The following is a 23088-nucleotide window of genomic DNA, read 5'->3' on the forward strand; positions in this document are numbered from 1 at the left end:
CCAGAAAATTCCCTCAAAACCCCGAAAAATTCCCTCCCAAACCCCAAAATTCCCTCCCAAACACCCAAAAAACTCCCTCAAAACCCCCAAAAATTCCCTCAAAACCTCCAAAAATTCCCCCAAAACGCCCGGAATTCCCCCCAAAATGCCCCGAATTTCCTCCCAGCTGCCGGAATTCCCTCTGAGGTGCCGGAATTCCCGGAATTCCCGGCACTCCCAGCATTCCCAGCACTCCCAGGATTCCTGGAATTCCCGGCATTCCCAACATTCCCAGCATTCCCGGAATTCCCGGCAGCACTCCCAGCACTCCCAACACTCCCGGAATTCCCAGCACTCCCAGCACTCCCGGCACTCCCAGCATTCCCAGAATTCCTGGCATTCCCGGAATTCCTGGCACTCCCAACATTCCCAGCACTCCCAGCATTCCCGACATTCCCGGCACTCCCAGCACTCCTGGAATTCCCAACATTCCCGACATTCCCAGCACCCCCAGCATTCCTGGAATTCCCAGAATTCCCAGCACTCCCGACATTCCCCATCATTCCCAGCATTCCCGGAATTCCCGGCACTCCCGGCATTCCCAGCATTCCCAGCACTGCCAGAATTCCCGATATTCCAACATTCCCAACACTCCCAGCACTCCCAGCATTCCTGGAATTCCCAGCACTCCCAACACTCCTGGCACTCCCAGCACTCCCGCCACTCCCAGCATTCCCAACATTCCCGGCATTCCCACCACTCCCAGCACTCCTGGCATTCCCAGCACTCCTGGAATTCCCAGCACTCCCGCCACTCCCAGCATTCCCAGAATTCCTGGCATTCCCGGAATTCCCGGCACTCCCAACATTCCCAGCACTCCCAGCATTCCCGGCATTCCCAGCACTCCCAGCACTCCTGGAATTCCCAACATTCCCAGCATTCTTGACACTCCCATCATTCCCAGCACTCCCAGCACTCCTGTCATTCCTGGAATTCCCAGCACTCCCAGCATTCCCGGCACTCCCAACACTCCTGGAATTCCCGACATTCCCGACATTCCCAGCACCCCCAGCATTCCTGGAATTCCCAGAATTCCCAGCACTCCCAGCATTCCCGACATTCCCCATCATTCCCAGCACTCCCGGCATTCCCAGCATTCCCAGCACTCCCAGAATTCCCGATATTCCAACATTCCCAACACTCCCAGCACTCCCAGCATTCCTGGAATTCCCAGCACTCCCAACACTCCTGGCACTCCCAGCACTCCCAGCACTCCCGGCATTCCCAGTATTCCCGGCATTCCTGACATTCCCGTCACTCCCAGCACTCCCGGAATTCCCGACATTCCCGGAATTCCCAACATTCCCGGCATTCCCAGCACTCCCAGCACTCCTGGAATTCCCAACATTCCCAGCATTCCCGACACTCCCATCATTCCCGACACTCCCAGCACTCCCGGCATTCCCGTCACTCCCGGCATTCCCGGAATTCCCGACATTCCCGTCACTCCCAGCATTCCCAACACTCCCAGAATTCCCAGCACTCCCATCATTCCCAGCATTCCCAACATTCCCGGCACTCCCAGCACTCCCAGAATTCCCGACATTCCCGACATTCCCAGCACCCCCAGCATTCCTGGAATTCCCAGCATTCCCGACATTCCCAGCACTCCTGGAATTCCCAACATTCCCAGCATTCTCGACACTCCCATCATTCCCGGCATTCCCAGCACTCCCAGCATTCCTGTCATTCCTGGAATTCCCAGCACTCCCGGCATTCCTGGCACTCCTGGAATTCCCGATATTCCAACATTCCCAACACTCCCAGCACTCCCAGCATTCCCGGCACTCCCAAGACTCCCAACACTCCCGGAATTCCCGACATTCCCAGCACTCCCAGCATTCCTGGAATTCCCAGCATTCCCGGCACTCCTGACATTCCCGACATTCCCGGAATTCTCAGCACTCCCGGAATTCCCGACATTCCTGACATTCCCGACATTCCTGACATTCCCAGCATTCCCGGAATTCCTGACATTCCCGGAATTCCTGACATTCCCGTCACTCCCAGCACTCCCATCATTCCCAGCACTCCCGGAATTCCCAGAATTCCCGACATTCCTGGAATTCCCAACATTCCTGGCATTCCCAGCACTCCCAGCACTCCCGGCATTCCCAGCACTCCTGGAATTCCCAACATTCCCAGCATTCCCGACACTCCCATCATTCCCAGCACTCCCAGCACTCCTGGCACTCCCGGAATTCCCAACATTCCCAACACTCCCAGCACTCCCAGCATTCCCGGCATTCCCAGCACTCCCAACACTCCTGGCACTCCCAGAATTCCCAGCATTCCCGGAATTCCCAACATTCCCGTTACTCCCAGCACTCCCAACACTCCCGGAATTCCCAGCACTCCCAGCACTCCTGGCATTCCCGGCATTCCCGGCACTCCCGGCATTCCTGGCATTCCCGGCATTCTCAGCATTCCTGTCATTCCTGGAATTCCCAGCACTCCCAGCATTCCCAGAATTCCTGGCATTCCCAGCATTCCCGACATTCCCAGCACTCCCATCATTCCCAGCACTCCTGGCACTCCCGGAATTCCCGACATTCCCGTCACTCCCAGCACTCCCAACACTCCCGGAATTCCCAGCACTCCCATCATTCCCAGCATTCCCGACATTCCCAGCATTCCTGGCACTCCCAGCATTCCCGGCACTCCCAGCACTCCCAACACTCCTGGAATTCCCGACATTCCCAGCACTCCCAGCATTCCTGGAATTCCCAGCATTCCCGGCACTCCCGACATTCCCGGAATTCCCGATATTCCAACATTCCCGACACTCCCAGCACTCCCATCACTCCCGACATTCCCAGCACTCCCGGCATTCCCGACATTCCCGTCACTCCCGGCATTCCTGAATTCCCGGAATTCCCGGAATTCCCGAATTCCCACCTTCCATGAAGGCCTGCACGGCCCGGGGCACAGAGTTGTCGAAGTGCTGCAGCACCAGCGCGATCTCGGTGTTGCTGCGGTTCGGAACCACGGCCCGGACGGCGCCGATCTGGGAAAGGGCACGGGGAGAACTGGGAAAGGGCACGGGGAAAACTGGGAAAAGGGCACGGGGAGAACTGGGAAAGGGCACGGGGAAAACTGGGAAAGGGCATGGGGGAAACTGGGAAAGGGCACGGGGAAAACTGGGAAAGGGCACGGGGAGAACTGGGAAAGGGCATGGGGGAAACTGGGAAAGGGCACGGGGGAAACTGGGAAAGGGCATGGGGGAAACTGGGAAAGGGCACGGGGGAAACTGGGAAAGGGCGCGGGGAAACTGGGAAAGGGCATGGGGGAAACTGGGAAAAACCCCGGGGAAACTGGGAAAGGGCACGGGGGAAACTGGGAAAGGGCACGGGGGAAACTGGGAAAAACCCCAGGGAAAACTGGGAAAAATCCCGGGAAAAACTGGGAAAGGGCACGGGGAAACTGGGAAAAGTAATGGGGAAACTGGGAAAGGGCACGGGGAAAACTGGGAAAGGGCACGGGGGAAACTGGGAAAGGGCCACGGGGGAAACTGGGAAAGGGCCACGGGGGAAACTGGGAAAGGGCACGGGGGAAACTGGGAAAGGGCATGGGGGAAACTGGGAAAGGGCACGGGGAAAACTGGGAAAAGGGCACGGGGAGAACTGGGAAAGGGCACGGGGAAACTGGGAAAAGTAATGGGGAAACTGGGAAAGGGCACGGGGAAAACTGGGAAAGGGCACGGGGGAAACTGGGAAAGGGCCACGGGGGAAACTGGGAAAGGGCACGGGGGAAACTGGGAAAGGGCACGGGGGAAACTGGGAAAGGGCATGGGGGAAACTGGGAAAGGGCACGGGGAAAACTGGGAAAAGGGCACGGGGAGAACTGGGAAAGGGCACGGGGAAAAACCCCGGGAAAAACTGGGAAAAACCCCAGGAAAAACTGGGAAAAACCTCGGGAAAAACTGGGAAAAACCTCGGGAAAAAGCATGGGGGAAAACTGGGAAAAGTAATGGGGAAACTGGGAAAAACCCCGGGGAAACTGGGAAAAAGCATGGGAGAAACTGGGAAAGGGCCATGGGGAAAAACCCCGGGGAAAAACTGGGAAAGGGCACGGGGGAAACTGGGAAAGGGCACGGGGGAAACTGGGAAAGGGCATGGGGAAACTGGGAAAGGGCACGGGGAAAACTGGGAAAGGGCACGGGGGAAACTGGGAAAGGGCATGGGGGAAACTGGGAAAAATCCCGGGAAAAACTGGGAAAGGGCACGGGGAAACTGGGAAAGGGCATGGGGGAAACTGGGAAAGGGCACGGGGAAACTGAGAAAGGGCATGGGGGAAACTGGGAAAGGGCACGGGGAAACTGGGAAAGGGCATGGGGAAACTGGGAAAGGGCATGGGGGAAACTGGGAAAGGGCACGGGGAAACTGGGAAAGGGCATGGGGGAAACTGGGAAAGGGCACGGGGAAACTGAGAAAGGGCATGGGGAAACTGGGAAAGGGCATGGGGAAACTGGGAAAGGGCATGGGGAAAAACCCCGGGGAAAAACTGGGAAAAATCCCGGGAAAAACTGGGAAAGGGCACGGGGAAACTGGGAAAAACCCCAGGGAAAACTGGGAAAAATCCCGGGAAAAACTGGGAAAGGGCACGGGGGAAACTGGGAAAGGGCACGGGGAAACTGGGAAAGGGCACGGGGAGAACTGGGAAAGGGCACGGGGAAACTGGGAAAGGGCACGGGGAAACTGGGAAAGGGCACGGGGCAAACTGGGAAAGGGCACGGGGAAACTGGGAAAGGGCATGGGGAAAAACCCCAGGAAAAACTGGGAAAAATCCCAGGGAAAACTGGGAAAAACCTCGGGAAAAAGCATGGGGGAAAACTGGGAAAAGTAATGGGGAAACTGGGAAAAACCCCGGGGAAAACTGGGAAAAGGCATGGGGGAAACTGGGAAAAGGCATGGGGAAAACTGGGAAAAGGCATGGGGAAACTGGGAAAAGGCACGGGGAAACTGGGAAAGGGCACGGGGGAAACTGGGAAAGGGCACGGGGGAAACTGGGAAAAACCCCGGGAAAAACTGGGAAAAATCCCGGGGAAAACTGGGAAAGGGCACGGGGGAAAGTGGGAAAAGTAATGGGAAAAACTGGGAAAAGGCATGGGGAAAACTGGGAAAAGTAATGGGGAAAACTGGGAAAGGGCACGGGGGAAACTGGGAAAAGTAATGGGGAAACTGGGAAAGGGCACGGGGGAAACTGGGAAAGGGCACGGGGAAACTGGGAAAGGGCATGGGGAGAACTGGGAAAGGGCACGGGGAAAAACCCCGGGAAAAACTGGGAAAAACCTCGGGAAAAAGCATGGGGGAAAACTGGGAAAAGTAATGGGGAAACTGGGAAAAACCCCGGGGAAACTGGGAAAAAGCATGGGAGAAACTGGGAAAGGGCCATGGGGAAAAACTCCGGGGAAAAACTGGGAAAGGGCACGGGGGAAACTGGGAAAGGGCACGGGGAAACTGGGAAAGGGCACGGGGAAAACTGGGAAAGGGCATGGGGGAAACTGGGAAAAACCCTGGGGAAACTGGGAAAGGGCACGGGGAAACTGGGAAAGGGCATGGGGGAAACTGGGAAAAACCCTGGGGAAACTGGGAAAGGGCACGGGGAAACTGGGAAAGGGCATGGGGGAAACTGGGAAAGGGCACGGGGGAAACTGGGAAAGGGCACGGGGAAAACTGGGAAAGGGCACGGGGAAACTGGGAAAAACCCCAGGGAAAACTGGGAAAAACCCCGGGAAAAACTGGGAAAAACCCCGGGGAAAACTGGGAAAAACCCCGGGGAAAACTGGGAAAGGGCACGGGGGAAACTGGGAAAAGTAATGGGGAAACTGGGAAAGGGCACGGGGGAAACTGGGAAAGGGCACGGGGAGAACTGGGAAAGGGCACGGGGGAAACTGGGAAAGGGCACGGGGAAAACTGGGAAAAGTAATGGGAAAAACTGGGAAAAGGCATGGGGGAAACTGGGAAAAAAATCAGGGAATTCCGGGAAAAAAATCAGGGAATTCTAGGAAAACTGGGGACTGCTGGGGACCCGGGAATTGCGGGAATTGCGGGAATTGTGGGAATTCTTGCGGGAATTCCGGGAATTCCGGGAATTCCGGGAATTGCGGGCAGGGCACCTTTTCCTTCATGTTCTCGGCGGCGTCGCCCTGGGCGCGAACGGCCCCGGAGCGAAGGTCGAGCACCAACCCCGAGGGATCTGCGGGAAAAGCAGCCGGAATTTCAGCCTTGGAATGGTGGGAATTCCTCCAGAATTTCGGGAATTTCAGCCCTTGGAATGTTGGGAATTCCTCCAGAATTCCGGGAATTTCAGCCTTGGAATGGCGGGAATTCCTCCAGAATTCCGGGAATTCTGGCCTGGAATGTTGGGAATTTCAGCCTTGGAATGGTGGGAATTTCAGCCCTGGAATGGTGGGAATTCCTCCAGAATTTTGGGAATTTCAGCCTTTGGAATGGCGGGAATTCCTCCAGAATTTCGGGAATTTCAGCCCTTGGAATGGCGGGAATTCCTCCAGAATTTCAGGAATTTCAGCCTTTGGAATGGCGGGAATTTCAGCCTTGGAATGTTGGGAATTTCAGCCTTTGGAATGGCGGGAATTCCTCCAGAATTCCGGGAATTTCAGCCTTGGAATGGTGGGAATTCCTCCAGAATTTTGGGAATTTCAGCCCTGGAATGGTGGGAATTTCAGCCTTTGGAATGTTGGGAATTTCAGCCTTTGGAATGGTGGGAATTCCTCCAGAATTTCGGGAATTTCAGCCTTGGAATGTTGGGAATTTCAGCCTTTGGAATGTTGGGAATTTCAGCCCTGGAATGGTGGGAATTCCTCCAGAATTTCGGGAATTCTGGCTTGGAATGTTGGGAATTTCAGCCCTTGGAATGGCGGGAATTCCTCCAGAATTCTGGGAATTTCAGCCTTTGGAATGGCGGGAATTCCTCCAGAATTCCGGGAATTTCAGCCTTTGGAATGGTGGGAATTCCTCCAGAATTTTGGGAATTTCAGCCTTTGGAATGGCGGGAATTCCTCCAGAATGTTGGGAATTTCAGCCCTTGGAATGGCGGGAATTTCAGCCTTGGAATGTTGGGAATTTCAGCCTTTGGAATGGCGGGAATTCCTCCAGAATTTCAGGACTTCTGGCTTGGAATGTTGGGAATTTCAGCCTTGGAATGGTGGGAATTCCTCCAGAATTTTGGGAATTTCAGCCTTTGGAATGTTGGGAATTCCTCCAGAATTCCGGGAATTTCAGCCTTTGGAATGGTGGGAATTCCTCCAGAATTTCGGGAATTTCAGCCTTGGAATGTTGGGAATTTCAGCCTTTGGAATGGCGGGAATTCCTCCAGAATTCCGGGAATTTCAGCCTTGGAATGGCGGGAATTCCTCCAGAATTTTGGGAATTTCAGCCCTGGAATGGTGGGAATTCCTCCAGAATTTCGGGAATTTCAGCCTTTGGAATGGTGGGAATTCCTCCAGAATTTCGGGAATTTCAGCCCTGGAATGGTGGGAATTCCTCCAGAATTCTGGGAATTTCAGCCCTTGGAATGGCGGGAATTCCTCCAGAATTCTGGGAATTTCAGCCTTTGGAATGGCGGGAATTCCTCCAGAATTCCGGGAATTTCAGCCTTTGGAATGGTGGGAATTCCTCCAGAATTCTGGGAATTTCAGCCCTTGGAATGGCGGGAATTCCTCCAGAATTCTGGGAATTTCAGCCTTTGGAATGGCGGGAATTCCTCCAGAATTCCGGGAATTTCAGCCTTTGGAATGGTGGGAATTCCTCCAGAATTTTGGGAATTTCAGCCTTTGGAATGGCGGGAATTCCTCCAGAATTTTGGGAATTTCAGCCCTTGGAATGGCGGGAATTTCAGCCTTGGAATGTTGGGAATTTCAGCCTTTGGAATGGCGGGAATTCCTCCAGAATTTCAGGACTTCTGGCTTGGAATGTTGGGAATTTCAGCCCTTGGAATGGTGGGAATTCCTCCAGAATTCCGGGAATTTCAGCCTTGGAATGGTGGGAATTTCAGCCTTGGAATGGTGGGAATTCCTCCAGAATTTTGGGAATTTCAGCCTTTGGAATGTTGGGAATTCCTCCAGAATTCCGGGAATTTCAGCCTTTGGAATGGTGGGAATTCCTCCAGAATTCCGGGAATTTCAGCCTTTGGAATGGCGGGAATTTCAGCCTTGGAATGTTGGGAATTTCAGCCTTTGGAATGGCGGGAATTCCTCCAGAATTCCGGGAATTTCAGCCTTGGAATGGTGGGAATTCCTCCAGAATTTTGGGAATTTCAGCCCTGGAATGGTGGGAATTTCAGCCTTTGGAATGTTGGGAATTCCTCCAGAATTCCGGGAATTTCAGCCTTGGAATGGTGGGAATTTCAGCCTTTGGAATGGTGGGAATTCCTCCAGAATTTTGGGAATTTCAGCCTTTGGAATGTTGGGAATTCCTCCAGAATTCCGGGAATTTCAGCCTTTGGAATGGCGGGAATTCCTCCAGAATTCCGGGAATTTCAGCCTTTGGAATGGTGGGAATTCCTCCAGAATTCCGGGAATTTCAGCCTTTGGAATGGTGGGAATTCCTCCAGAATTCCGGGAATTTCAGCCTTGGAATGGCGGGAATTCCTCCAGAATTCCGGGAATTTCAGCCCTGGAATGGTGGGAATTCCTCCAGAATTCCGGGAATTTCAGCCCTTGGGATGGCGGGAATTCCTCCAGAATTTTGGGAATTTCAGCCCTTGGAATGGCGGGAATTTCAGCCCTGGAATGGTGGGAATTCCTCCAGAATTTCGGGAATTCTGGCTTGGAATGTTGGGAATTTCAGCCTTTGGAATGGCGGGAATTCCTCCAGAATTTTGGGAATTCTGGCTTGGAATGTTGGGAATTTCAGCCCTTGGAATGGCGGGAATTCCTCCAGAATTCTGGGAATTTCAGCCTTTGGAATGGCGGGAATTCCTCCAGAATTCCGGGAATTTCAGCCTTGGAATGGTGGGAATTTCAGCCTTGGAATGTTGGGAATTCCTCCAGAATTTTGGGAATTTCAGCCTTTGGAATGGCGGGAATTTCAGCCCTTGGAATTCTGGGAATTCCCCCAGAATTTCAGGAACTTCAGCCCTTGGAATGTTGGGAATTCCCCTGTGGAATGGTGGGAATTGCTCTTTGGAATGTTGGGAATTCCTCCAGAATTTCAGGAATTTCAGCCTTTGGAATGTTGGGAATTTCAGCCCTTGGAATGTTGGGAATTTCAGCCTTTGGAATGTTGGGAATTTCAGCCTTGGAATGTTGGGAATTTCAGCCTTTGGAATGGCGGGAATTCCTCCAGAATTTCGGGAATTTCAGCCCTTGGAATGTTGGGAATTCCCCCCTGGAATGTTGGGAATTTCATCCCTGGAATGTTGGGAATTCCCCTTCGGAATTCCGACCCCGCGGCCTCCGAGCCCCCCGGAATTCCGTGTGCAGGGAAATTCAATCCCAAATATTCCCAAAATTCCCAAAATTCCCTCTCCAATCGCCCAAATTCCCTCCTAAATCCCAAAAAATCCCCTCAAAATCCCCCAAATTCCCTTCCCAAATCCCCCCAAAATTCCCTGTCCAACCCCAGAATTCCCAAATCCCAAAATTCCCTCCGGAACCTCCCGGAATTCCCGTCCCATCCCGGAATTCCCGGATCCCCCTGGCCTGGGAGTTCCTCATCCCAAAATTCCCCCTGGAATTCCCCCGGGAAGGGCCCCCCCAATTCCAGGGATTTGGGGGCAATTCCAGGATTTTTTGGAATTTTTTGGAATTTTTTTGGAGCAATTCCAAGGATTTTTGGGGCAATTCCAGCATTTTTTTCTGAGAAATTCCAGGATTTTTTTTGGATTTTTTGGGGGCAATTCCAGGGGAATTTTCTGGAGCCATTCCAGGATTTTTGGGATTTTTTTTGGAGCAATTCCAAGGATTTTTGGGAGCAATTCCAGGATTTTTTTGGGGCAATTCCAGGATTTTTTTGGATTTTTTGGGGGCAATTCCAGGGGATTTTTTTGGATTTTTTTTGGGATAATTCCAGGATTTTTTTGGGGCAATTCCAGGGGAATTTTCTGGAGCCATTCCAGGATTTTTTCTGGCACAATTCCAGGAATATTTCTGGAGCAATTCCAAGATTTTTTTGCCTTTTCTGGGGCAATTCCAGGGAATTTTTTGGGAACAATTCCAGGGGTTTTTTTCCGAGAAATTCCAGGGATTTGGAGCCATTCCAGGGGATTTTTTTTGGGAGCAATTCCAGGGATTTCTGGAGCAATTCCAGGATTTTTTTTTAGCGACTCCAGAGGATTTTGGAGCCATTCCAGGTTTCATTCATGGAAAATTTCCCAGCTTTTCCTAAAAAAATCCCACATTTTCCCCCAATTTCCTGAGGTTTTTCCACCCAAACCCCACATTTTCCCCCCACAATCCCAATTTTCCCACCCAAAATCCCATTTTTTCCCCCCAAAATCCCTTTTTTTCTCCCAAAATCCCACATTTTCCCCCCAAAATCCCACATTTTCCCCCATTTTTTCCCCCCAAATTCCACATTTTCCCCACAAAATCTTTTTTCCCCCCAAAATCCCCCATTTTCCTCCCAAAATCCCACATTTTCCCCCAAAATCCCATTTTTTCCCCCCAAATCCCACATTTTTGACCCCAAATCCCTTTTTTTCCTCCCAAAATCCCACATTTCCCCCCCATTTTTTCCTATTTTCCCCCCAAAATCCCTTTTTTCCCCCCAAAATCCCACATTTCCTCCCAAAATCCCTTTCTTTCTCCCAAAATCCCACATTTTACCCCATTTTTCCCCTTTTTCCCCCCCAAAATCCCTTTTTTTTCCTAAAAAATCCCACATTTCCCACCCAAAATCCCATTTTTCCCCCCAAATCCCCCGTTTTTCTCCCAAAATCCCACATTTTCCCCCCAAAATCCCATTTTTTCCTCCCAAAATCCCACATTTCCCCCCCCGAAAATCCCATTTCCCCCCCAAAATCCCTTTTATTCTCCCCAAATCCCATTTTACCCCCAAAATCCCACATTTTACCCCATTTTTTCCCCTTTCTCCCCCCCAAAATCCCATTTTTTTCCTAAAAAATCCCACATTTCCCACCCAAAATCCCACTTTTTTTCTCCCCAAATCCCATTTTTCCCCCCAAATCCCACATTTTCCCCCCCAAAATCCCCTTTTTTCCCCCAAAAATCCCATTTTTTCCCCCCAAAATCCCACATTTCCCCCCCCAAATCCCTTTTCTTCTCCCAAAATCCCATTTTTTTCCTAAAAAATCCCACATTTCCCCCCCAAAATCCCATTTTTTTCTCCCAAAATCCCATTTTTCCCCCCAAAATCCCACATTTCCCCCCCAAAATCCCATTTTTTTCTCCCAAAATCCCATTTTTTTCCTAAAAAATCCCACATTTCCCCCCCAAAATCCCATTTTTTTCTCCCAAAATCCCATTTTTTCCCCCAAAATCCCACATTTCCCCCCCCCAAATCCCTTTTCTTCTCCCAAAATCCCATTTTTTTCCTAAAAAATCCCACATTTCCCCCCCAAAATCCCATTTTTTTCTCCCAAAATCCCATTTTTCCCCCCAAAATCCCACATTTTCCCCCCAAAATCCCATTTTTTCCCCCCAAAATCCCATTTTTCCCCCCAAAATCCCATTTTTTTCTCCCAAAATCCCATTTTCCCCCCCAAATCCCCATTTTCCCCCCCAAAATCCCATTTTCCTCCCCAAAATCCCATTTTTTCTCCCAAAATCCCATTTTTCCCCCCCAAATCCCACATTTCCCCCCCCCAAATCCCATTTCCCCCCCCAAATCCCTTTTCTTCTCCCAAAATCCCATTTTTCCCCCCCAAATCCCCCATTTTCCCCCCCAAAATCCCATTTTTTCCTCCCAAAATCCCATTTTTCCCCCCAAATCCCACATTTCTCCCCCAAAATCCCTTTTCTTCTCCCAAAATCCCATTTTTCCCCCCAAAATCCCTTTTTTCCCCCCAAATCCCACATTTCCCCCCCAAATCCCTTTTCTTCTCCCAAAATCCCATTTTTTTCCTAAAAAATCCCACATTTCCCCCCCAAAATCCCATTTTTTTCCTAAAAAATCCCACATTTTCCACCCAAAATCCCACTTTTTTCTCCCCAAATCCCATTTTCCCCCCCAAATCCCACATTTTCCCCCCCAAAATCCCACATTTCCCCCCCAAATCCCTTTTCTTCTCCCAAAATCCCATTTTTTTCTCCCAAAATCCCGTTTTCCCCCCCAAAATCCCATTTTTTTCTCCCAAAATCCCATTTTTTTCCTAAAAAATCCCACATTTCCCCCCCAAATCCCTTTTCTTCTCCCAAAATCCCCATTTTCCCCCCCAAAATCCCATTTTTCCCCCCCTTTTCCAGGCGGGAATTGCGGCTCCGCCGTTAATTAAAGGCAAATAAAGACAAACGAGGCCCCTCCCCCCTCTCCAAACACCCTCTGGAATTAACATTCCAAGGAAATCCTCCCACAGCTGAAATCCTACCAAAAAAAAACCCTAAAAATCCCCATTTCCAGCAGGAAAAACCACCCCAAAAAAAGGGGAAATCCAAGGAAAAATCCGAGGTTTTTGGGGAATTTTGGGATCGATTTTTCCAACTCCAAGGGGTTGTTTTTTTTTTTTTTTTCTTTTTTCCATGGAATTCTTGGATTTTGTGGGAGAACGAGAGAGGTGGGGGAGGATTGATCCCAAAAAAAAGTCCTGGGAGCTCAGGGGGGATTCCTGCTTTTCTTGGGATTCCCAAAATTCCCAAATTTGGGCTCGGAATTCTCCTTTTCCTTCCATTTTTGGGCTTTTTTTCCTCCCTTTTCCAGCTTTTTTTCTCTTCTTTTTCCACCTTTTCTCCCCCTGTTTTTTATTCCTGATCGGGATCAAACCTTCCCTGGGAGAACCAATCCCAAAAAAAACCCCAAAAAACCCCAAAAAAACCCTGGAATCCCAAGGAAAATCCCCAAAAACCCCTGAAAATCCCCAAAACCCCCAAAAAACCCCTGGAATCCCAGGGAAAATCCCCAAAAATCCCAAAAAAACCCTGGAATCCCAAGGAAAATCCCCAAAAATCCCCAAAACCCCCTGGAATCTCAGGGAAAATTCCCAAAAAAACCCAAAACCCCCTGGAATCCCAGGGAAAAACCCCAAAAACGTCCTGAAATCCCAAGGAAAATCCCCAAAAATCCCCAAAAAACCCCTGGAATCCCAAGGAAAATTCCCAAAAACCCCTGAAAATCCCCAAAAATCCCCAAAAAACCCCTGGAATCCCAAGGAAAATTCCCAAAAACCCCTGGAATCCCAGGGAAAATCCCCAAAATCCCCAAAAAACCCCTGGAATCCCAAGGAAAATCCCCAAAAACCCCTGAAAATCCCCAAAAATCCCCAAAAACCCCTGAAATCCCAGGGAAAATCCCCCAAAATCCCCAGAACCCCCCTGAAAATCCCCAAAAAACCCCAAAAAAATCCTGGAATCCCAGGGAAATTCCCCCAAAACCCCAAAAAGCCCCTGAAATCCCAGGGAAAATTCCCAAAAATCCCCAAAAAACCCTGAAAATCCCCCCAAAACCCCAAAAAACCCCTGAAATCCCAGGGAAAATCCCCAAAACCCCTTGGAATCCCAGGGAAATTCCCCCAAAATCCCCAAAAAAACCCTGAAAATCCCCCAAAAACCCCAAAACCCCCTGGAATCCCAGGGAAAATCCCCAAAAAACCCCAAAACCCCCCTGAAAATCCCCAAAAAACCCCTGGAATCCCAGGAAAAATCCCCAAAAATCCCCCAAAAAACCCCTGAAAATCCCCAAAAAACCCTGAAATCCCAGGGAAATTCCCCCAAAACCCCAAAAAGCCCCTGAAATCCCAGGGAAATTCCCCAAAAATCCCCAAAACCCCCCTGAAAATCCCCAAAAAACCCCTGGAATCCCAGGAAAAATCCCCCAAAAACCCCAAAACTCCCTGGAATCCCAAGGAAAATCCCCAAAAACCCCTGAAATCCCAGGGAAAATCCCCCAAAATCCCCAGAACCCCCCTGAAAATCCCCAAAAAACCCCAAAAAAACCCTGGAATCCCAGGGAAATTCCCCCAAAACCCCAAAAAGCCCCTGAAATCCCAGGGAAAATCCCCAAAAAAACCCTAAAATCCCAGGAAAAATCCCCAAAAAACCCCAAAACCCCCCTGAAAATCCCCAAAAAACCCCTGAAACCGCAGGGAAAATCCCCCAAAATCCCCAAAACCCCCTGGAATCCCAGGGAAAATCCCCAAAAATCCCCAAAACCCCCCTGAAAATCCCCAAAAAAACGCCAAAAAAAACCCCAAAACCCCCCAGAAATCCCAGGGAAAATCCCCAAAAATCCCCAAAAAACCCCTGGAATCCCAGGAAAAATCCCCAAAAAACCCCCAAACCCCCCTGAAAATCCCCAAAACCCCCCTGAAAATCCCCAAAAAAACCCCAAAAAACCCCTGAAATCCCAGGAAAAATCCCCAAAAATCCCCAAAAAAACCCCAAAAAATCCCCAAAACCCCCCAGAAATCCCAGTGAAAACCCCCCAAAACCCCCAAATTTCCCCTTTTCCACCCCATTTTTCCCTCCTTTCCCCCCCCATTTCCATTCCTGTCAGGGCTGAGAATTCCCAGGGAACCCTTTCCCAATTAACCCTTTCCCAATTAACCCTTTCCCAATTAACCCTTTCCCAATTAACAATCCCGGGAATTGGCAGCTCCAGCTGCCGTTCCCAATTAAAATCTCCGGGATCAGCAGCTCCGGCTCGGGGTTTTTGGGGTCAAATCCCGGGATTTTGGCAGCTCTGGCAGCTCCTACCTTTGGGTTGTTGCTTCCTGGACATTTTTTGGGGTGGAATTCCAGAGGTTTTGGAGGTGGAAAAATGGGAATTTTCAAAGGTTGGAGATTTCTTGGGAGGAGAAAGGAATTTTTCCTGGGGAAAAAAAAAAAAAAAAAAAGGGATGTTAAAAAAAAGGGGAAAAGGGGGAAAAAAAAGGGTGAGGAAGGGTTAAAAAAAAGGAAAGAAATGTTGGGAGGAAAGGAAGGGATTGGGAAAATGTGGGAGGGAAAAAGGGGGAAATCCTGGAATTAAAAATAAAAGGGTAAAAATAAAGGATTAAAAAAATGCCTTGGAATTAAAAATAAAGGATTAAAAAGCCTGGAATTAAAAATAAAAGGATAAAAAGAAAGAATTAAAAAAATCCCCTGGAATTAAAAATAAAAGGATAAAAATAAAGGATTAAAAAAATGCCTTGGAATTTAAAATAAAGGATTAAAAAGCCTGGAATTAAAAATAAAAGGATAAAAAGAAAGAATTAAAAAAATCCCCTGGAATTAAAAATAAAAGGATAAAAAACCCTGGAATTAAAAATAAAGGATAAAAATAAAGGATTAAAAAAATCTCCTGGAACTAAAAAGAAAGGACTAAAAAAATCCTGGAATTAAAAAATAAAAGGGTAAAAATAAAGGATTAAAAAAATTCCCTGGAATTAAAAATAAAGGATTAAAAACCCTGGAATTAAAAATAAAGGATAAAAATAAAAGATTAAAAAAATCCCTGGAATTAAAGGATAAAAAATCCCTGGAATTAAAAATAAAGGATAAAAGTAAAGGATTAAAAAAATGTCCTGGAATTAAAAATAAAGGATAAAAAATGGCTGGTATTAAAAATAAAGGATTAAAGAACCTGGAATTAAAAATAAACGATAAAAAACCCCTGGAATTAAAAATAAAGGATAAAAAAAATCGCTGGAATTAAAGGAAAAAAACCTCTTGGAATTAAAAATACAGGATAAAAAACCCTGGAATTAAAAATAAAGGATTAAAAAAATCCCCTGGAATTAAAGGATAAAAAACCCCTGGAATTAAAAATAAAGGATTAAAGAACCTGGAATTAAAAATAAAAGATAAAAAAAAATCCCGTGGAATTAAAGGATAAAAAAAACCCTGGAATTAAAAATAAAGGATTAAAAAAATCCTGGAATTAAAAATAAAAGATAAAAAATAGCTGGAATTAAAAATAAAGGATTAAAGAACCTGGAATTAAAAAGAAAGGATTAAAAAAATCCCCTGGAATTAAAGGATAAAAAACCCCTGGAATTAAAAATAAAGGATTAAAAAATCCTGGAATTAAAAATAAAAGATAAAAAATAGCTGGAATTAAAAATAAAGGATTAAAGAACCTGGAATTAAAAAGAAAGGATAAAAAACCCCTGGAATTAAAAAGAAAGGATTAAAAAAATCCCCTGGAATTAAAGGATAAAAAAAACCCCTTGGAATTAAAGGATAAAAAACCCCTGGAATTAAAAATAAAGGATTAAAAACTCCTGGAATTAAAAATAAAGGATTAAAAAACCCTGGAATTAAAAATAAAGGATAAAAAAATCCCCTGGAATTAGAATATAAAGGATTAAAAAGGATAAAAAAATCCTTTTCTAATAAATAAAGGATTAAAATAAATAAAGGATAAAAAAATCCTGGAACTAAAAAGAAAGGATAAAAAAAATCCTGGAATTAAAAATAAAGGATTAAAAAATCGCTGGAATTAAAAAGAAAGGATTAAAAAAATCCCCTGGAATTAAAGGATAAAAATCCCCTGGAATTAAAGGATAAAAATCCCCTGGAATTAAAAATAAAGGATAAAAAATCCTGGAATTAAAGGATAAAAAATCCCCTGGAATTAAAGGATAAAAATCCCCTGGAATTAAAATAAAGGATAAAAAAACCTGGAATTAAAGGATTAAAAACCCTTGAACTAAAAAGAAACGATAAAAAAAAAAAAATCCCCATATTTTCCCCCTTTCCCTTTTTTCCTTTTTCCCCATATTTTCCTTTTTTACCATTTTCCCCTTTTTTCCCCATTTCCCCATATTTTTCCCCCAGATTTCTCCATTTTCCCCTTTTTCCCATATTTTTCCCCTTTTTCCCCATTTTTCCCTTTTTTCCCATTTTTTCCCCTTTTTTCCCTTTTCCACCCATATTTCTCCATTTTCCCCTTTTTTCCCCATTTTTTCCCTTTTTCCCCATTTTCCCCCTTGTTTCCCCTTTCCCCCCCATTTTTCCCCCCATATTTCTCCATTTTCCCCTTTTTTCCCCATTTTTCCCTTTTTCCCCATATTTTTCCCCTTTTATTTCCCTTTTCCCCCCTTTTTTTCCCCCATTTTTGCCCATATTTTCCCCTTTTTCCCCCATTTTTCCCCTTTTATTCCCCATACTTTTCCCTTTTTTCCCTTTTCCTCCATTTTTCCCATTTCCCCCCATATTTTTCCATTTTTCCCCCTTTTTCCCCATATTTTTCCCCTTTTTTTCCCTTTTCCGCCCAGATTTCTCCATTTTCCCCTTTTTTCCCCATTTTTTCCCTTTTTCCCCATTTTTTCCCCATTTTCCCCCTTGTTTCCCCTTTTCCCCCCCCATTTTTCCCCCCATATTTCCCTTTTTCCCCCTTTTTTCCCCATTTTTCCCCCCTTTGTTCCCCATATTTCCCCTTTTTTCCCTTTTCCCCCCTTTTTTTTCCTTTTTTCCCCATTTCCCCGTTTTTTCCCTTTTTCCCCCATTTTTTTCCCCATTTTTCCCATTTCCCACCATATTTTTCCCCCCATTTTCCCATTTTCCCCCTTTTTTCCCCATATTTTCCCCCATATTTTTCCCATTTTTTCCCCATTTTCCCCCCATATTTTCCCTTTTTCCCCACTTTTTCCCCACTTTTTCCCCCATATTTTCCCCCCATATTTTTCCCCTTTTACCCCATTTTTCCCCATTTTCCCATTTTCCCCTCATATTTTCCCCTTTCTGTTTCCATTTTCCCTCTTTTTTTCCCCATATTTTCCCCCTTTTTTCCCCCCATATTTTCCCCCCTTTTTCCTCCCTTTTTTCCCATTTTCCCCCCTTTTTTCCCATTTTCCCCCCTTTTTTCCCATTTTCCCCCCATATTTTTCCCATTTCCCCCCTTTTTCCCCCCATTTTTCCCCCCATTTTCCCCCTTTTTCCCCCATATTTTTCCCATTTTTCCCCTCCCTTTTTCCCATTTTCCCCCCATTTTTTCCCATTTCCCCCCCCATTTTTCCCCATTTCCCCCCCATATTTTTCCCCATTTCCTCCCCATTTTTTCCCATTTCCCCCCATATTTTTCCCATTTTCCCCCCATATTTTTCCCATTTCTCCCCATTTTTCCCATTTCCCCCCCCTTTTTCCCATTTCCCCCCCTTTTTTCCCATTTTCCCCCCATATTTTCCCATTTCCCCTCCTTTTTCCCCCCATTTTCCCCCTTTTTCCCCCAAATTTTCCCATTTTTCCCCCCCTTTTTCCCATTTCCCCCCCATTTTTCCCATTTCCCCCCCATTTTTCCCATTTTCTCCCCATATTTTTCCCATTTCCCCCCCTTTTTCCCCCCATTTTTCCCCTTTTTCCCCCATATTTTTCCCATTTCCTCCCCCCCTTTTTCCCATTTTCCCCCGTTTTTTCCCCTTTTCTCCCCCATTTTCCCCCTTTTTTTCCCATTTTCCCCCCATATTTTTCCCATTTTCCCCCCATTTTTCCCATTTCCCCCCCCTTTTTTCCCATTTTCCCCCCATATTTTTCCCATTTCCCCCCTTTTTCCCCCCATTTTTCCCCCCATTTTCCCCCTTTTTCCCCCATATTTTTCCCATTTTCCCCTCCTTTTTTCCCATTTTCCCCCCATTTTTTCCCATTTCCCCCCCATTTTTCCCCATTTCCCCCCCATATTTTTCCCATTTCCCCCCCATTTTTTCCCATTTCCCCCCATATTTTTCCCATTTTCCCCCATATTTTTCCCATTTCCCCCCCCATTTTTTCCCATTTTCCCCCCATATTTTTCCCATTTTCCCCCCATTTTTTCCCATTTCCCCCCCCTTTTTTCCCATTTCCCCCCCTTTTTTCCCATTTTCCCCCCATATTTTTCCCATTTCCCCTCCTTTTTCCCCCCATTTTCCCCCTTTTTCCCCCATATTTTTCCCATTTTTCCCCCCCATTTTTTCCCATTTTCTCCCCATATTTTTCCCATTTCCCCCCCCTTTTTTCCCATTTTTCCCCCATATTTTTCCCATTTCCCCCCCTTTTCCCCCCCATTTTTCCCCCCATTTTTCCCCCCATTTTCCCCCATATTTTTCCCATTTTTCCCCCCCTTTTTTCCCATTTTCCCCCCCCTTTTTTCCCATTTTTCCCCAAATTCCCCCTTTTTTGGGGCACATTTCAGAGCAGCAATTCCAGAGGGGGATTTTCCTTGGAAGAGGCAAACAAAGAAAGGAGAGGAAACAAAGGAGCAGGAAAAAAAAAATCCTTCCTTTTCCTATGGAAAATTCCGGGATATTCCCAAAAATTTGGGGATTTGGGAGCCAGGAATGCCTGGCAGTGATCCAGCATTAATTAGGATTAATTAGGATTAATTAGGGAATTTTCACTCCAGGAGTTCCTGGGATGAACCTGACAAAGGAGCAGGAAAAAATTCCTTTTTCCTATGGAAAATTCTGGGATATTCCCAAAAATTTGGGGGATTTGGGAGCCAGGAAAAGCCAGGAATGCCTGGCAGCCATCCAGGGTTAATTAGGATTAATTAGGATTAATTAGGGAATTTTCACTCCAGGGTTAATTCAGGGATGAACCTGACAAAGGAGCAGGAAAAAATTCCTTTTTCCTATGGAAAATTCTGGGATATTCCCAAAAATTTGGGGATTTGGGAGCCAGGAAAAGCCAGGAATGACCGGCAGCGATCCAGGGTTAATTAGGATTAATTAGGATTAATTAGGGAATTTTCACTCCAGGAGTTCCTGGGATGAACCTGACAAAGGAGCAGGAAAAAATTCTCTTTTCCTATGGAAAACTCGGGGATATTCCCAAAAAATTGGGGATTTGGGAGCCAGGAATGCCTGGCAGTGATCCAGGATTAATTAGGATTAATTAGGATTAATTAGGATTAATTAGGGAATTTTCACTCCAGGAGTTCCTGGGATGAACCTGACAAAGGAGCAGGGAAAAATTCCTTTTTCCTATGGAAAATTCCGGGATATTCCCAAAAATTTGGGGGATTTGGGAGCCAGGAATGCCCGGCAGTGATCCAGGATTAATTAGGATTAATTAGGATTAATTAGGGAATTTTCACTCCAGGGTTAATTCAGGGATGAATCTGACAAAGGAGCAGGAAAAAATTCCCTTTTCCTATGGAAAATTCTGGGATATTCCCAAAAATTTGGGGATTTGGGAGCCAGGAAAAGCCAGGAACGATGGGCAGCCATCCAGGATTAATTAGGATTAATTAGGGAATTTACTCCAGGATTAATTAGGATTCATTTTGGAATTTCCTCCAGGATTAATTCAGGGATGAACCTGACAAAGGAGTGGGGAAAAAATTCCTTTTTCCTATGGAAAATTCTGGGATATTCCCAAAAATTTGGGGATTTGGGAGCCAGGAATGCCTGGCAGTGATCCAGCATTAATTAGGATTAATTAGGATTAATTAGGGAATTTTCACTCCAGGAGTTCCTGGGATGAACCTGACAAAGGAGCAGGGAAAAATTCCTTTTTCCTATGGAAAATTCCGGGATATTCCCAAAAATTTGGGGGATTTGGGAGCCAGGAAAAGCCAGGAATGCCTGGCAGCCATCCAGGGTTAATTAGGATTAATTAAGATTAATTAGGGAATTTTCACTCCAGGAGTTCCTGGGATGAACCTGACAAAGGAGCAGGGAAAAATTCCTTTTTCCTATGGAAAATTCCGGGATATTCCCAAAAATTTGGGGGATTTGGGAGCCAGGAATTCCCGGCAGCGATCCAGGGTTAATTAGCATTAATTAATTAAGGAATTTTCTCCCGGGATCCTGAGGTTTTTTTTAGGGAATTTCCAAATCCCGGGAATTTGGCAGCACAAAGGGAGGGGTTGGGTTGAAATCCCACTTTTTTTACTTTTTTTCCCCTGGGAATTTTCCCCCCTTTTTAGTTTTTTGGGATTGAAATTCCCGGCTGGAATCGCTGGGAAAAAAAAAACAAAAAAAGGGAATTTTCTGGCCTGGAAAGGGAATTTTTTTAACCCCAAAAAGGGATTTTTTTATTGGGAAAAGGGGATTTTTTAACCCCAAAAAGGGAATTTTTTTTTAACCTGGAAAAAGGAATTTTTTAACCCCAAAAAGGGATTTTTTTTACCTGGAAAAAGGAATTTTTGTAACCAAAAAAGGGAATTCTTTTAACCCCAAAAAAGGGAAATTTTTTTACTGGGAAAAGGGAATTTTTTAACCCCAAAGAAGGGAATTTTTTTAACCCAGAAATGGGATTTTTTTTAACCCAAAAAAGGGAATTTTTTTAACCCAAAAAAGGGAATTCTTTTAACCAAAAAAGGGAATTTTTTAACCCCAAAAAGGGAATTTTTTTAACCCAAAAAGGGAATTCTTTTAACCCCAAAAAAGGGAAATTTTTTTACTGGGAAAAGGGAATTTTTTAACGCCAAAAAGGGATTTTTTTTACCCCAAAAAGGGAATTCTTTTAACCAAAAAAGGGAATTTTTTGGATTCTGGGAATGAGGAGTTGGGAATATTTTGGGAATGTTTGGAATCCCTGGGGACACAAAAAGATATCAATGGGATGCAGAAATATCCCAAAACCCCCCAAAAAATCCTCCCAAATCCATGAAAAACCTGGGGAAAAATGGGAATTTTTGGGAAAAGGTGGAAAATTCCCTAAAAAAAAATCCACTTGGAGAAGGAAACCCCCAAAAAATGGAGATTTTTTTCCACTTGAAAAGTGGGAAAAATAGGGAATAAAAGGGAATTTGGAGCAGGGGATGGAATGTTGGGGGTGGGAATTAATTGGGAATTCTTTAATTGGGGTTGATGAAGGAAAAATTCATGGATTCACCTGGCAAAGGGCAGGAAATTCCCAGGGAATTCCAGGCTGGAGGAGAAAAAGCTGGAAAAGCAGAGGGAAGGAAAGGGTTAAATCCATGTGGGAATTGGGGGAGGGGAAAAGGGGGGATTTTAATGGGAATTTTGGAGAGGAAATAGCCCCAAAATTCCTCCAAAATCTGGGATAAAATCCAAGGTTGGAATTCCAGGGGGAGCAGAGGAATCCCAGGATCCCAAATTGAGCTGGAGGGGTGGGAATTCCTCCTGGAGAGGCTTCCAAAATTCCCCAAATGGCAGGAAAATCCCCCAAAATTCCAAAGATCTGCTGGGAAAAGCAGGGAAAACGACCCCAAAAATCCCAAATCCCAAAGATTCACTGGTAAAACCAGGGAAAAGAATCCCAAAAATGCCAAAGATCTGCTCTAAAACCAGGGAAAACGACCCCAAAAATCCCAAATCCCAATGATTTGATCTTAAAACAGGGAAAGAATCCCAAAAATCCCAACTGTCCAATCCCAAAAATCCCAAATCCCAACGATCTGCTTGTAAAAATGGGGAAAACGACCCCAAAAATCCCAAAGATTTGCTCTAAATCCAGGGAAAACGACCCTAAAAATCCCAAATCCCAACGATTTGATCTTAAAACCAGGGAAAACAACCCCAAAAATCCCAAATCCCAGCAATCTGCCCTTAAAACAGGGAAAAGAATCCCAAAAAAATCCCAACTCCCAAAGATTCCCTGGTAAAAAACAGGGAAAACGACCCCAAAAATCCCAAAGATCTGCTCTAAAACCAGGGAAAACAACCCCAAAAATCCCAAATCCCAATGATCTGCTCGTAAAAATGGGGAAAACAACCCCAAAAATCCCAAATCCCGACGATTTCCCCATAAAAAAACAGGGAAAACAACCCCAAATCCCAAATTTCTGCTCATAAAACCTGGGAAAACAACCCCAAATTATCCCAAACCCCCAAATCCCAACGATTTGATCTTAAAACCAGGGAAAAGAACCCCAAAAATCCCAAATCCTGACGATTTGATCTTAAAACCAGGGAAAGAATCCCAAAAATCCCAACTCTCCAATCCTAAAAATCCCAAATCCCGACGATTTCCCCATAAAAAAACAGGGAAAACAACCTCAAATCCCAAATTTCTGCTCATAAAACCAGGGAAAACGACCCCCAAACATC

General features: G+C 46.2%; 2 protein-coding genes across 2 annotated transcripts in view; both read right to left on the reverse strand.

The window, feature by feature from the left end:
- LOC138101704 (spermatogenesis-associated serine-rich protein 2-like) overlaps window positions 1–21956 on the reverse strand; it is a 31695-nt gene extending 9739 nt beyond the window's left edge. Inside the window, exons 1-4 of the mRNA XM_068999484.1 lie at window positions 21911–21956; window positions 14870–14984; window positions 6158–6237; window positions 2938–3046 (exon numbers count right to left, since the gene is read on the reverse strand). Of these exons, the coding sequence (XP_068855585.1) occupies window positions 2938–3046; window positions 6158–6237; window positions 14870–14894 (214 nt within the window). The 5' untranslated portion in view covers window positions 14895–14984; window positions 21911–21956. The remainder of the gene's footprint in view (window positions 1–2937; window positions 3047–6157; window positions 6238–14869; window positions 14985–21910) is intronic.
- On the reverse strand, window positions 539–2058 carry LOC138101702 (collagen alpha-1(VIII) chain-like). The gene is made up of 3 exons (XM_068999481.1): window positions 1970–2058; window positions 1224–1883; window positions 539–920 (listed from the first exon to the last, which is right to left on the reverse strand). Exons 1-3 carry the CDS (start codon window positions 2056–2058, stop codon window positions 539–541), a joined length of 1131 nt encoding a protein of 376 aa, XP_068855582.1.
- Window positions 21957–23088: the final 1132 nt, after the last annotated feature.

This window comes from Aphelocoma coerulescens, unplaced genomic scaffold, assembly GCF_041296385.1.
Source record: "Aphelocoma coerulescens isolate FSJ_1873_10779 unplaced genomic scaffold, UR_Acoe_1.0 HiC_scaffold_431, whole genome shotgun sequence".
Classification (NCBI taxonomy): domain Eukaryota; kingdom Metazoa; phylum Chordata; class Aves; order Passeriformes; family Corvidae; genus Aphelocoma; species Aphelocoma coerulescens.